The 13471-nt window shown below is 37.3% G+C and overlaps 1 protein-coding gene across 5 annotated transcripts in view; it reads left to right on the top strand.

Annotated features, from left to right (window-relative positions):
- Positions 1-6566: 6566 nt before the first annotated feature.
- The window catches only part of Hgf (hepatocyte growth factor), a 76916-nt gene continuing 70011 nt past the window's right edge, over positions 6567-13471 (top strand). Inside the window, exons 1-2 of one of the 5 annotated variants that reach the window (XM_008828989.3) lie at positions 6567-6655; positions 6908-7042. In XM_008828989.3, the coding sequence (XP_008827211.1) occupies positions 6952-7042 (91 nt within the window). In that variant the 5' untranslated portion in view covers positions 6567-6655; positions 6908-6951. Of the gene's footprint in view, positions 6656-6699; positions 7043-13471 lie in introns of those variants that run through there. The other 4 variants (XM_008828990.3, XM_029561554.1, XM_029561552.1 and 1 more) reach the window with 4 other exon arrangements.

Genomic DNA, 13471 nt, shown 5'->3' with positions numbered 1-13471 from the left:
ATTCCCTGGCTTATTGATTATGGACTCCACTGTAAGTCTCTTAAAATTCTAAATAGTACTACCACATTAATCTTAAAGCAGATATAAATTCAGCAATTTAAAACTATATAAAGTTTAATGTGTTACCTGGGACAGCACTACCATCACAATAGTTAAATCAGTTTTCAAGTAATTTATAAATAGGGTCAATGTACCAAATGAATACTGTACAATAAAGCATATTATTAAAAAAATCAACCAAATGTCTAACCCACCCCCTATATAAAAAGCAGTGCTCCACTAGGTGGAGAATTCCCGCCCCCCCCCCAATTTGAAATGTAATTCCTGGTTCAGAGTGCCATCTGGCAAGGGGAGGTGCCCTCAGATCCCAAGATCACAATAAACATGCAACAAATACATACAGTGAAAAGCAAACCTCAGTTTTATGATGTGGCTTTTAAGATGCAAAAATGAATGGATTAAACAGTTGCTTTGAAAACCCCACACTGGGAAGACTCTGCTTTTCTTACACTAAGGATTTTATCTTCATTGGATTCTAAATTCAGATAAAAGAGATTCCTCGCCCCACCCCCCAATTCCTGAATTTTACTAATATGCCAGGGTCCACATGCCAGGTGTGGCATGCTTAGGGTTTATAACAGGCGGGCACTCCAGATTTAACAAAGCAGCCAACACCTGGAAGCACATAAAAGCTGGCCTCTAAGCTCAAGGTGCTGAGTGTTAGTTAACTAGGCCCCCTGGATCCAGAGAATGCTCCCTTGTGACTCAGGAAAGAAAACTGAAAAGGCAGCATCGGAGTTTAGTTTCGTCTCAGATTTCCTGTGCTCTCAACACCTATCTTCTCTCTACTCCCAAAAGCAAGCAGGGCTGAAGCCCTGTTATAGAAGAGTCTCTCCATACCTGCTATGGCATTGTTGCTTCATAGGTATTAGTGAATTGCATGAAGAATTATTTCAGATGAAGTGTATATGACAAGTTTCTAGAGAAACAGTGATGTTGTTATTTCTGTGAACATGACAATCCTACCGTGTGATGATATTCTAAAACTGTCATTTTCCTGGATGCCGCCTTGTGGTCTCACCACAAATTCTGCAACAAATTTCCTGAGGGTATGGCCAGAGTCATGGGGGAGTGGCTGAGTCTATGATCTGACTAAGTAACCATTAGAGTCCTTTTAGTGAATCATCAATATTGAACTAATTAAGAAAATCAACTTTGCCATAAGTCTATAATTCATCCTAAAATCCTGCCACTTGCTTCCAATTATGCCATTTTGTCTTATGTAAACCACAAAAGTCTTGCCTTGTTCTCAGTTCTCAAACCTCTTGGCTGTATGGATTGTATCACATTCCTTACTAGACAGGTGTTTTGTGAAAAATGGCTATTTAAAAACATTTTTCTCATGATCATGTTCCCTGGACTTGTGTCTTATGTGGAGAACTAAACATATCTTCCCAACAATGAGTTATTTTCTGTCATTGCTACTTTATGTTCAATAAAGCAGCTATCCTTGTTTATAGTATATAAAATAGTGCATAAAAGTAGAGGACTTCAAATTACAATGATTCAACATACAATTTTAACACCTCTGAATTGTTCTTTGTGTTTTTGTTACTGTGATTATTGCTGATTTTTGCATCACTCACTACTGGCTTGCTTCTCTGTCTGAATTCATAATCACATTTAGGTGACAGTTTCAATAATCATCTTAGACTAAATCAACAACATAGCCTAGGACTCTCCACAGTGATAGGACTGTTCTCCACCCTCATTGTCCACTATAGAAGTTGCTAATCATACCAGTGGCCACTTGACATAATGGAAGAAGTTCTTTTCCTCAATAGTTTTTAATTAGCTTACATTTAATATTCACAATAGGTGCTGGAAAGACGACTCAGTGGTTAAAAGCACTGGCTGCTCTTTTAGAGGACCAGGGCTCGGTTCCCAGCACCTATATGGCAGCTAACAACCATCTATAACTCCAGCTCCAGGGGATCCAGCGCTCCCTTCTGGCCCCAATGGGCATTGCATGCACAGGATGCACTTACAGAGATGCAGGCAAAACACCCATATACATAAAATAAGAATAAAAATGAATAAATAAATAAAAATAAAAGTTTTTGGAAACCCTGTTTGACAGTACACATCTAGAGAGGTGCATTGGTGTTTCTAATTTTCAATAATTTCAAAATACGGTTGGCATCTTGTTTGGCTGCATCACATTGTTTTCTGTTTCTGCTTTATGTTTTAAAATATTTTCTGATTCTCAATAATGATGAATTTTGCAGTATTTCCTATATAAATGGGAGTTATCATCAATTATTGAGAGGTGAGGCCTACAGGTGAAAAATGACCACAAAGAAGGCAAAAACAGAAAATAAAAGGGTTTTAGGGGAAGGAATGAGAAACCAGAGGGAAAGAAAAACAACATCAAAGATTGCTTAGGTACAGGGTAAATACTAAAGAAATCAGTTAAGTGGAAATCGTATTTAAAATTGGAAGGCATGCTGGACTCTCTTTATGTAGAATGTCTTAATGGGACATGCTGTTGATTATAATAACTTCATATCTAACAAGCTGGTGGCTTCAAATCATGCTTTATTAACTGTTTAACCTAAACAATTACTTTTACATAAGCCTCAATTTCCTTATTTGTAGGTCAGTGACAGTAGTAATATATGCCTCTTAAATGCATATATCTTACCCCATTTTTTCCCTAAAGGAAGAATGAAGAGTCAGATAATACTCAGGAAGTATTTAGCCCAGTATCTGGCACATAATAACTTGCTTTGGTGATAGAAAAATTATCCATTACTAACAAATGTAGTAAGTGAATAAATGAATCAGATATGATTTAAAACTAGACATATGTCTAATCTGAATCTAAAGAAGGCTTAGCAGAAAACAGAATGGCAGATGGCATTTGCCATGCACTTAATAAAGGAAATGAGTTGCCCGTAATCGAAAAACAGTAGTGTCTGAGATCATAGGATCATATCACAAGATCAGCTTATTATGGATCAGTATTTTATATGTGTGGTTTTTATATTTTCTTTCTTCCTTCCTTTCTTCCTTCTTTTTTTCTCTTCTTTCTTTCTTTCTTTCTTTCTTTCTTTCTTTCTTCTTTTTTTCTTTCTTTCACTTAAGGCCTCATACATGCTGGGCAAGCACTCTATTACTGAGCTATATTCTTAGCACCTGCATGTATTTTAAAGGCATGTATAACCTGTAAAAGTACATTAGTTTATGCTTTTCCATACAATCCTTCTAAATTACATTGCATGCAAGGAACCCAATATTAGGATATATTTCAGATGATATTATGTGGCAATGGCTATCTATTGTGCTTAAATAATTACATAAATTGTAGTATGTAAAATATTCTTTTTAGTGGCTGGAGAGATGGCTTGGCAGTTAACAGAACTAGAGTTTGGTGCCCGGCACCCACATGGCAGATAACTGTCCATAACTCCAGTTACATGGTATTTAATGCCCTCTTCTGGCCTCCACAGGCATTACACACATGTTGTATACTTACATGCATGCAGGCAGAAATACTCATACACATAAAAATAAATAAATCAAAAAAATTAAAAAATATTCTCTTCACAAAAATGTTCATTTCATCAAAAATTTTCAGAGGCATATTTTAGGGATTTATGGAAAACAGTTAATATCTGAGGAGTATATGGTATATGAGGAGTAAACCAGCGTGGGATGGGGGAAAGCATTATGATTTAGAAAGAAGATAGGTAAAATTATGGCAATATCAGTAATTTATTTAATTTGGATATTTCATTGCAAACCTGAATGCTTTTAAGTTATTTATGTACTGATAGGTGTTATAAGTAATTTTTGGAGACAGATTCTTGCTCTATTGCACAGGCTTATCTTATACTCACAGCCTCCCACATAGCCTGGATTATAAGCTGCACCAATATGCTTAGGTGGTTTTCTAAGTTATTATTGAGTATCTCTTATATCTTTACTTTTAAATTAACTTTAATCATTAGACTCCTGAACACATAATTTATCTCCTTGTGGTGCTTAGAGAAGTTTATTCTGTCCTTGAACCAGACCATTTGAAGCTCACACCAAAATATTTATTATTTTTGGGTTTTGGACAATTTGCTTGAGAATAAATACAATTTACTTAAGTACCTTTGACTATAATATGGAAATTATAATAATTCTTTTTAAAGTTTAGCCTAAGGTTTAAGTCAAACAATATGAGAAGTTAGATGCTTAGCATGTACTGAAAGACCAGTGAGTGGTAGCTATGATTTCAATGAAGAGAAACCAAATAACCTCTGTCAAAATAAAGAAATAAAAATATAGTTTAAAATAGGACTGAGCTGTGTTTACTGTATTTAATGACAACATAATCATGAAAATATCCTTGTGTTGCTCTGGTTTATTACAGATTTGATTGGTTCTAATCTAAAACATTTTTATTATTCTTATTTTATTATATATTTATTTTTATCATTTATTATTTTATTAGCAAGAGTTAGTTATATAAAATGATGGGTTTCATTGTGGCATTTTTATATGTATATAATATAATTTGATTATATTTACACATTTGCCCCTTACCTTCTCTTGTCCCTTCCCATTCTGGCTGACCCCTCCCTCTTCTTAGCTAGTCCCCTTCTTTTTCCCATGCTTTGTTCACCCGATGAGTTTCATTAGGGCTGTTTGTAGGAGTGTGGGCAAGTTAACTTACCAGTGACTACAACACTGAAGAAAATGGATCTTCCCCAGCAACTATTAACTGCCCAAAGGACACCCACCGCACCCCCGGGCCTTTCCAAATCTAATAATAATTCCTGCTATGTTCATAGCCCTGATGCTACTTTCTAGGGATATTTAAAAAACCAGTAAACACATTTATTTAACTCCACCTATAAAAGTTACAGGGGAAAAAAAAAAGCTTTGCAAAGAAAAACAAAGGAAAAAACAAATTTGTTTATTCCCAACCAAGCATTGGAGATGCTTTGGACAACTAGGGTCATGGACAAATAACACGCTGAAACTGAGAATTTTTGAAAAGTACAATGGACTCTGAAAAAGTAAAATGGACTTGGAACACTGGACACAGAAGGACAAATTTCCAGTTTCACAGGAAAAAATGATGAACGAAAAGAGTGGGCGATAGGAAAACATAATATAAAATTGATCCATTAAAAGGATCTCTCCTTACAATCTATCTTCCTTCCCTAGATGCCCCACAGCCTCACAGACCTATCAGCAGGGCTTTTCCTTCCTTCCTTCTCTCTTTCCCTCACTGTCTTATCCCTTCCTTCCTTGATTCCTTCCTTCCCTCTTTCCCCTCTTCTTTCCTTTCTTCCTCTCTATTTGCTTCTCTCTCCCCTCTTCCCTCCCTCCCTTCTCTTCCTTCCCTCCTTTTTTTCCTTCCCTTCCTCCCTCCCTCTTTCTCTCTCTCTCTCTCTGGTTTTCTTCCTCCCTCTCTCTTCCCCTCGCTCAGCTCATCTCTCCCTTCCATCCTCTCTTCCCCCTTCTCTCCCTCCACCTCTACCCTCATCCCATCTTTCCCTCTTTCTTTTCTCTGCAATTGCCTGTAACAATTCTGGGGGATGAAGAAGAGGTGCATTTGAAGGTGCTGCAACTATTCCTCAAAATCCATCAGAAAGAAAGCAACCTGTTTCCTAACATATTCTGAGCATCTGCCTCAAGTTGAAAAGGAGAAACTTTTGGAAAAAAAGAAGTCTGAGGAATGATCTCAACAAAATACGATACTCAGGGCTGGGATCCCCCTCCACCCTGTGCAAGTGCTTCAAAATGGGTCCCTCTTTGCCCTGTGCAAGCACTTCTAGTCTCCCTTCAGACTTTGGAATGCTGTTGTTGTGTGCAGAAGAAATGAACTGGAGAAGAGATACAGTTCTTATTTATTAATTAAAATAGCTCAGGAACTTCCAGTGTATGTACATTGAAATGCATATATATATATTTCTGTGTATGTACTAAGTGACTAGACCAGGGTCTATTTGCTTGTCAGGGACAAGCAATGGATTATGAGTATCTCTTAGATATTTTAAGAGAAAGCATCACCATTTACATCAGAAAAGATATTTTAAAAATTATATTTCAGATACATTACTGGTGTTTTGGGAGTTGCTCAACTTCTGAGTAAAACTACCTGTTCTGAATCCATTGGGTAGGGCAATTTTCTGACCTGAAAATCTGTATTCTTTGGTTTTGCTGGTTTGTTTAATCTCACCCTTCAAGGCCACACCCTTTTCTTACCTGACCTCTTTTTACCTGGACTGGACTAGCCTGGGCTCTGTTCCCTGACTCCCTCCCTCCCCCTCACTATCTAAAACCCAGGGAACCAGTCAGTGTTCATCCCTGAATTTCTTCAGCAGACAAAGTGCAGATTAGGAGCTGGGGTGCATTTGCAGAGAGGCTGCTCTCTCCTTTCTTATTCTGCTTCCCCTTCCTCTTTTCCTAAATAGATCTGTAAACACATATATTTTCCTGTTTAAACGGGCGAATTGGTGCCCTGACTGTGCCTTGACTTAGCTATTGGGCTGAGTCTTGCTCCTCCCTTCCCTACTCCGATTGGAGCCACTAGGATCTGGAGCTCTCGGGCTTCCAAATTGAAGCTGGCCTCGGGCCAGGTGACCTTTTCTTTGTAAGTTTCTTTCTTAAGTGGGGGGGGGGCACTGGAGAGGGGAGCTGGGATCTGTTGGGTGTTGTTGTGGGGGGAGTGAGGAAAGGAAGGGGCTGGAAGAGAGTAAAGGGCTGTTGTTAAACAGTTTCTTACCGTAAGAGGGAGTTCAGACCTAGATCTTTCCAGTTAATCACACAACAAACTTAGCTCATCGCAATAAAAAGCAGCTCAGAAGGCTCTTTTAGGCACTGACTCGCAACAGGAATCTTTCAGCCCGGCATCCTGTGCAAAGGGATAGGCGAGCGCGTCCCGCAAGCATGATGTGGGGGACCAAACTTCTGCCGGTCTTGCTGCTGCAGCACGTCCTTCTGCACCTCCTCCTGCTTCCCGTTGCCATCCCTTATGCAGGTAAGTTTTCTTGTAGTGATTGCTTTCTCTCTTCCTTCCTTGCGAACCTTGCCCTTGCCTTCTAACAAGCTCTTTTTGCCCTAGTCTCAGTATCCTTGCTTAACTTCATGTGTGGTATAGGGCTTTCAATCCTCTTACTATGCTTTTTTTTTTTCTTTTTTTTTTTTTTTTTTTTTTTTTTTTTTTTTTTTTTGACATTCCTTTGCTGTTTGAAAACCTTTAAAATGGTAATTAGCATCCTCTCAGTGACAGCCCTCCAGTCCCCGTCCCCAGCCCCAGCCTCGTTTAGCCAAATAATCCTGAACTTTGAGATAGGAATGAAGGGCTAGCACTGATTGGAACTTTGCTGATTTGGTCAAGTTTAAAAATGAAGACAGATTCTGCTTTAAAGAGGGGAAAACATGGCAATACAACCAGCGACTCATCATTTCCCAAGGGACAATCTTCTGTAAGCTCCCCAGCCTCACGTCATTCAGTCAAGCATCAGATCCAAATTATGAGGTTTCCAGGTTTCATTCAGTGGCGGTAGAGTAAGCTCTGAGTGCATGCATGTTATAAAAATGAAAGAGAAAGCTTTGTCTTCTTAGCTCTTCTTTCTGGGCATGGGTGACTGCCCAGGAAACTGCAGCACAGGGAGGAACAGTACCGTGTCTTGGGTGGACACTGGAATTGTCCCTCTGTCTTCCCTTGATTTGCAGGTTGAGGAAGAGACAGTTGGACAAGTGCAGATTGCCTGGATGTTTTGAGGTCTCATTTGCTGCTTTAGAAAGGTTTCTCTTATTATCAAAACTAGAGGAAACATCTGTATTTAGTTGTACTATTATTGTAGTGTCTGGGCTGGGGTGCCAACAGGAGAAGGCAGTGAACGTCAAGGGTAGACACAGGGGAATAAACGACTGTAATAAATGCCCAGATGGCAGACATGACCTTTTTAAAACAAGAAAACAGAGAAAGGGCTGCATCATTTGAGATAAGTTAACTATGAAATTTATCACACCTCAGATCTTTTGTCTGACTAGTACTAGGGTTGAAAACATCAAGAAGGAAAACATGTTTAACCTACCTGGCTTTCTCCTGTGCTGGAAGTATCCCCTTTTGGAAAAAAAAGACACTTTGGAAAGGGTGCTTTGAAAGTGTGTAGATAAGATTTCTGAGGAGATGGAAAAGAAGTTAATTTAAAGATGTGCTGTATTAAAATGAGTTCTTTAAGATACTGCTAGTTTAGGGGATTTTGAGCCTAAGTTGAAATCATGGCTCACAATTTGCTGATCTTCCGTTTTGAAGATTAAGATGTGGCTGTCTTAAAGTATTGTTACCTGAAATCATCTAAGTTGATGCAAGGAGAGCTCGGTTTGGAAAACTGAAACAGTAGATCGACCATAGACATTGTCTATTTGTTTTTTGGCATGCATTATGAAGGTTTGGCAGGAGACATACATTTGTAATTATATTTCACTTTGGCTAATGTTGAAATGACTGTGTTTCCTGAGTATAGGGAGAGCAGCCTGAGAGTGTGCTGGCAGGCAAAGAGAGGCCTGTTGGGAAGTACAGATATCTTATGAATAATTCCTGAAGTGGATAATTGTCATCAAAAGAAGGCCCACCTTTGTTGGGGTGGCCTCTTGATTTTGATACTTCTGTTCTTTTAAATAACCCCCACAGTGGAAACAGATAGTTACTTAGAATATATAACGAGAGTTTGTTCTTTTACCTATCTACTATTGAACATTTAGAAGTTTTATTGTTGTTGTTGCTTGCTTGGCTATCTTTTAGAAATTGCTGGATTCTATAACATGCTGACAGGCAGTTATGAATAGAAGGCAGTACATAGATACTATTAAAAAGTTTCTTGAGAAACATTTGCTATGTATGATCAGAGCCATTCTGATAGGAGCTGGTCTACATAGCATAAAAGTCCATTCCCTCATATGCAACATTAGAAACAAATATTGAATCCTCTGTTTCTAAAAAAGCATTAAATGAGTATCTGATGCCCAAGAGTCTTGGTGAATACAAAGATGAACAAATAGAAGAGGAACCTATATTTGCTGATCAACTGCTAAGAATGAGTTATAAATTAAAACTTATTCTGATAAGATCTGCATTCTTGGATTTATTTATATGTGAAAACTGAGGGCTGCACATCTTAGTTACCCTTTTTAATTAAGGAACAGAGCTGAAATTCCTAAGTTCTAAGTAAATGAAATGTGTAATTCTTTTTCTTCTTATACTGAAGCCATGAACAGCTAAATCAACTGAAATGAGCTTTTTAAAAACCATTAAGTGATAAAAAATAGCCAATAGTAACAAAAACAAAACAAAATTTTCTCTAATTTAGTCTTCAAGTTAGGCATTAAGAGGTATGTGGTACCCAAGTCAGGTATGAAATGATGAGTGGTAGCATGATTGATACCCAAGTAGGAGAATCCAAGTTTCCTGAACTGCAGAGACAAAACGAATCAGTGATGCTCTAGAAAGATCTATGCACAGCAAGTGAAGGTCACTTTTGGGGGCAACTGCACTGTGTCCCTGAACTGGAGGGCTTATAGCCTGTGATTGGAAATTAAGATGGGAAAGGATAGGTAGCCTTGAATGTCATACACAAGGAACTGATTTCTGTAGTGACTGTTGTAGGCAATGCAAGTATTTTGCACAAACACGACATATGTAGTTTTACTTAAATGTGGTTACTGTACTTGCTGTGTAGAGGGAGAGTTGAAGGCAGATTAAGACAGAGGATGCAGAGGCCAGGATGAGGCTTCTACAAGTGAATTCCTGAGGAGGAACAAGAAGGAGACTCCTAACCTCACAGTGATCACTTTATTTTCTAAATCTCCTGGGAAGCGATTATGATGTTGCTTCCCAGCTACCAGCTTTTGATCTAAATCAATCATAGTGTCTTCCTTTTTGATGTCTTTATTTGGTAAGCAGTTACCTTCTCTGAAAAAAAACGAGGATGCTTGAATGTCAGAGTGAAATCTGAGTCCTATGTATGTATTGGCAATGGAAAATGGTACTTTTTTTTGTGATCCTTGTCCTTGAGGAGTTAAAAATCTCCAGTCAGAACCATTCCCTTCCATTAATTACTTTTAGTCTTTCATCCTAACATCTTGCCAGTTCAAACTGTTAATCACTAATCATATGGGTAGTTTTTTTCAGTTATGGGGGAGCCAGATTCCTGCTTCTTTCCACACCCTGCAAATCCTCTCTTTGCATGACTTTCCTTTGAAGTCAATGGTTCTTCCACACAGAAGAAAATATATGAGGTATTGAGAGAAATAAATGTGAGGCCCAGGGACCAGGAGAAATGTGTCTTTCTTCAAGCCTTGAGATGCTTGACCCCGCTTTCTATTTGTAGGTTTCACTAGGTTCTAATGATTTCAACTCTAAAATCGGAACCTGAGGTTTTTCAAGAAATGTACCTTCCTGAATATTTTTTCCCATACTGGGAGAAGTGAAAGGAGCTTGTAATTTGAAACACAGGAAAAAACAACAAATTTGCAGTGCACTCTCAGCCTTTAATTTTATTTCAGTTGTTTGTTTATAAACTTCAACTAACAGCCACATTAAAAAAAATAGTAGAGAAAAATCTGATCCAAAGATATTTTTGAGTTCCTTCCCAAATTAATCTTGGCTTTTAACTGTTTTCAGTAAAGTAATATCACTTGTTAATACATATGAAGAGAAAGTTTAATCTAGTTTCAGCAAAAGGATTTTGTTTCCAGATGCTGTTTTTGAATGTCTTCTGTTTTATTTACTATTTCTTATTGAATAAGTAATTAGTTTTATAGAGTCATGAATTACACGGCATATAAGTAGTTTGAATTTCATGTTTTTGAATAACTAGTTACTGATCTGGAATAAATGACTGAGTTGAGAGGGAAAGTTCATAGGTCGCATGCAGAGGGAATCTTGGTCTCTGGTTCTGATTGGTCCTTATTAGTGCCGGAGCTCTGGTGCTTCTATTTACTAGCTAATAAAGGAAGATTATAGCTTTAATTATTTTCAAAATGGTTTTTCAGCTTTAGTGATGAAAAACTTACTAGCAAACAAGAGTAGTTATTTTATGAGACACAACCACAAATTAACACATTTCAGCAAGACAGCTGAGGATCTGTAGAACTAATCACAGCTGATAACTGCAGGCACCTCCTTTCTCCAGAACAGTCTCCACTATTTATTTTCATGGCCTGTGGTTTTAAGACAAGAAATCAGAATGTCGACCAGAGGTTTTATATTGAATAATGATTACTAAATTCATTCCTTAAAGCTTGTCACGGATTTTTTGAAGTTATTTTTATGCTCTTCTCTCACCCTTAGACATATATAAAAATATATTATGCAGCTGGCCAAATCCATAGTTTTTATTTTTAAGATATTTTAGTTATTGTATTATGTGTATGAATGTATTGCCCACATGTAGGTAAGTGTACCTGAGTCATGCAATGCCCGAAGAGGTCAGAAGAGGGCATTGGATCCCCTGGAACTGTAGTTATGAATGGTTGTTAGCTGCCATGTGGGTTCTGGGAATCGAACTCAGTTCCTCTGCAAGAACAGCCAGTGCTCTGAACCGCTGAGCCATCCCTTTAGCCTCCAAATCTACATTTTTAGTTGTTGGAATTCACTTGAGAAATAACTATATGGATATACATATTCAACTTTTGTCAGAAAGTTTTTCAAATAACTTTTTCTCTATATAGACCATTAAATATATTGAATAATTAAATTTATAAAAGCATCAAATTATCATGAGGTGAAATATTTAGGAGCACCAAATAAATAGTTAAATAAAAAAGTGAAAATCCTCATGATAAATCTTATCTTTCATTAGTATAACAAGGATCTGTGACAGAAATACCAATTAACAAAGCATTACGGTTTCTGTGTTTGTAAGAATACCAGTTATGTGAAAAATTAAATGATGGAATATCAAAAACAAAACTAAAGCGCTACATATTCAAAACATTTTTATCCAAGTTCTGTCCCATGTATTTACTTAATGATTATAGTCACAATAGCTCATTTCATTTGTCATCAATTTAACCTTCTTTTGTAGATTGAATAATTAGCACATTAACATATCAGGTAACTAAATAAAGCCATTTGTCAAGTCGATAAAAATGCCAGAATGATCTGCTGGCCAATGTTATATACTGATTACACAACACATTGAGAGATTATTTGATTATTGAATTCTGTGTGAAGGTATCTTTTAAAGTATATCTACTACATCCTAGTTATTCCATCTTATAGGCCAAAGAAATGTTCAAGGCATGATTAGAGGAATTAGTACCAGTCCATTGGAGATTGTGTTTTGGAGTTTTACAAAGAACTAGAAACTTAGAGGACTACGGTTTTTGTTTTTTTCTTATTTATTGTGAGCTTCAGGTTAGAATAGACATTAAGGGACAGCATCTGCATGTTTAGTAAACCAACTGGAGCCAGTGGTTGCTGGCAAGTGGGGTATGATGCCATTCTTTCTGCTCAGCTAGCCATATTTCCAAGTTTTCTGCACAGAAAACTTCACCCACTTTTCTTGACACATTTCATCGCATTTAAAAACCAGGAATGCATTTCCTGCTGCACCATCCAAGTTTCTTTTCAAACGATAGCTCTGAACCAAATCTTCATAAAATGTTTATAAATCATACTTCCACATGCATTCTTAGCAATTCTTAGATAAAAGATGGCAATGTAAGTGGTTCAGAGTGGGACTCTGAGGCTGGGCCTCTGGCTTTCCAATCTGAGTTCTTCTAAGTGGTCAGTTAGTTTTTCTTATGTCTTGCTTTCTTCAAGTTAAAATGGATGAATGAAATTGCTATTTTTATTTTTTAAAATATTTTATTTATTATTTTTATTTTATGTGTATGAGTGTATTATCTGCATTTAGGTAAGTGCACCTATGCAGTGGCTGCAGAGGTCAAAAGAAGGTGTCAGATCCCCTGGAACTGAAGCTACAGATAGTTATTAGTTGCTGGGAATCAAACCCATGTCCTCTACAAGAGCAATCAGTGCTCTTTACCACTGAATCATCTCTCTGGCCTCTAAACTGATATTTTGTAAGGGTCTTCAGACACAATGACAACAAGAGCACAATAACTCTCATAGTTATTGTCTCATAGCTGCAATCGATTAGACACTTTGGCCCATATTGTGAAGACCAGGATCAGTATTAGATTGGGGTACTTTAGAAAAACTGAGAATAAAGGACCAAGTTCTTGGTACTTTCAAGCTATCTATAAATCCAGGACTTTTAGGATGTTTTGGTTCTGTTTCTCAGGTTTTTATTAGGAGATTTCATGCTATCTCGGGGCCTTGTACCTTCATGAAGACAAATGATATTGCTACATTAAAGGATAAAGTTTTACATACATTTGATTTACAACATTTGGCTTGATCTCAAGACAAATAGCTTAGTGATACTGAGAA

The sequence above is a fragment of the Nannospalax galili genome, unplaced genomic scaffold, assembly GCF_000622305.1.
Source record: "Nannospalax galili isolate Female #2095 unplaced genomic scaffold, S.galili_v1.0 scaffold973, whole genome shotgun sequence".
NCBI lineage: Eukaryota > Metazoa > Chordata > Mammalia > Rodentia > Spalacidae > Nannospalax > Nannospalax galili.
Note: the sequence above shows the minus strand (reverse complement) of the source record. Positions and strands in the feature narration are given on the sequence as shown.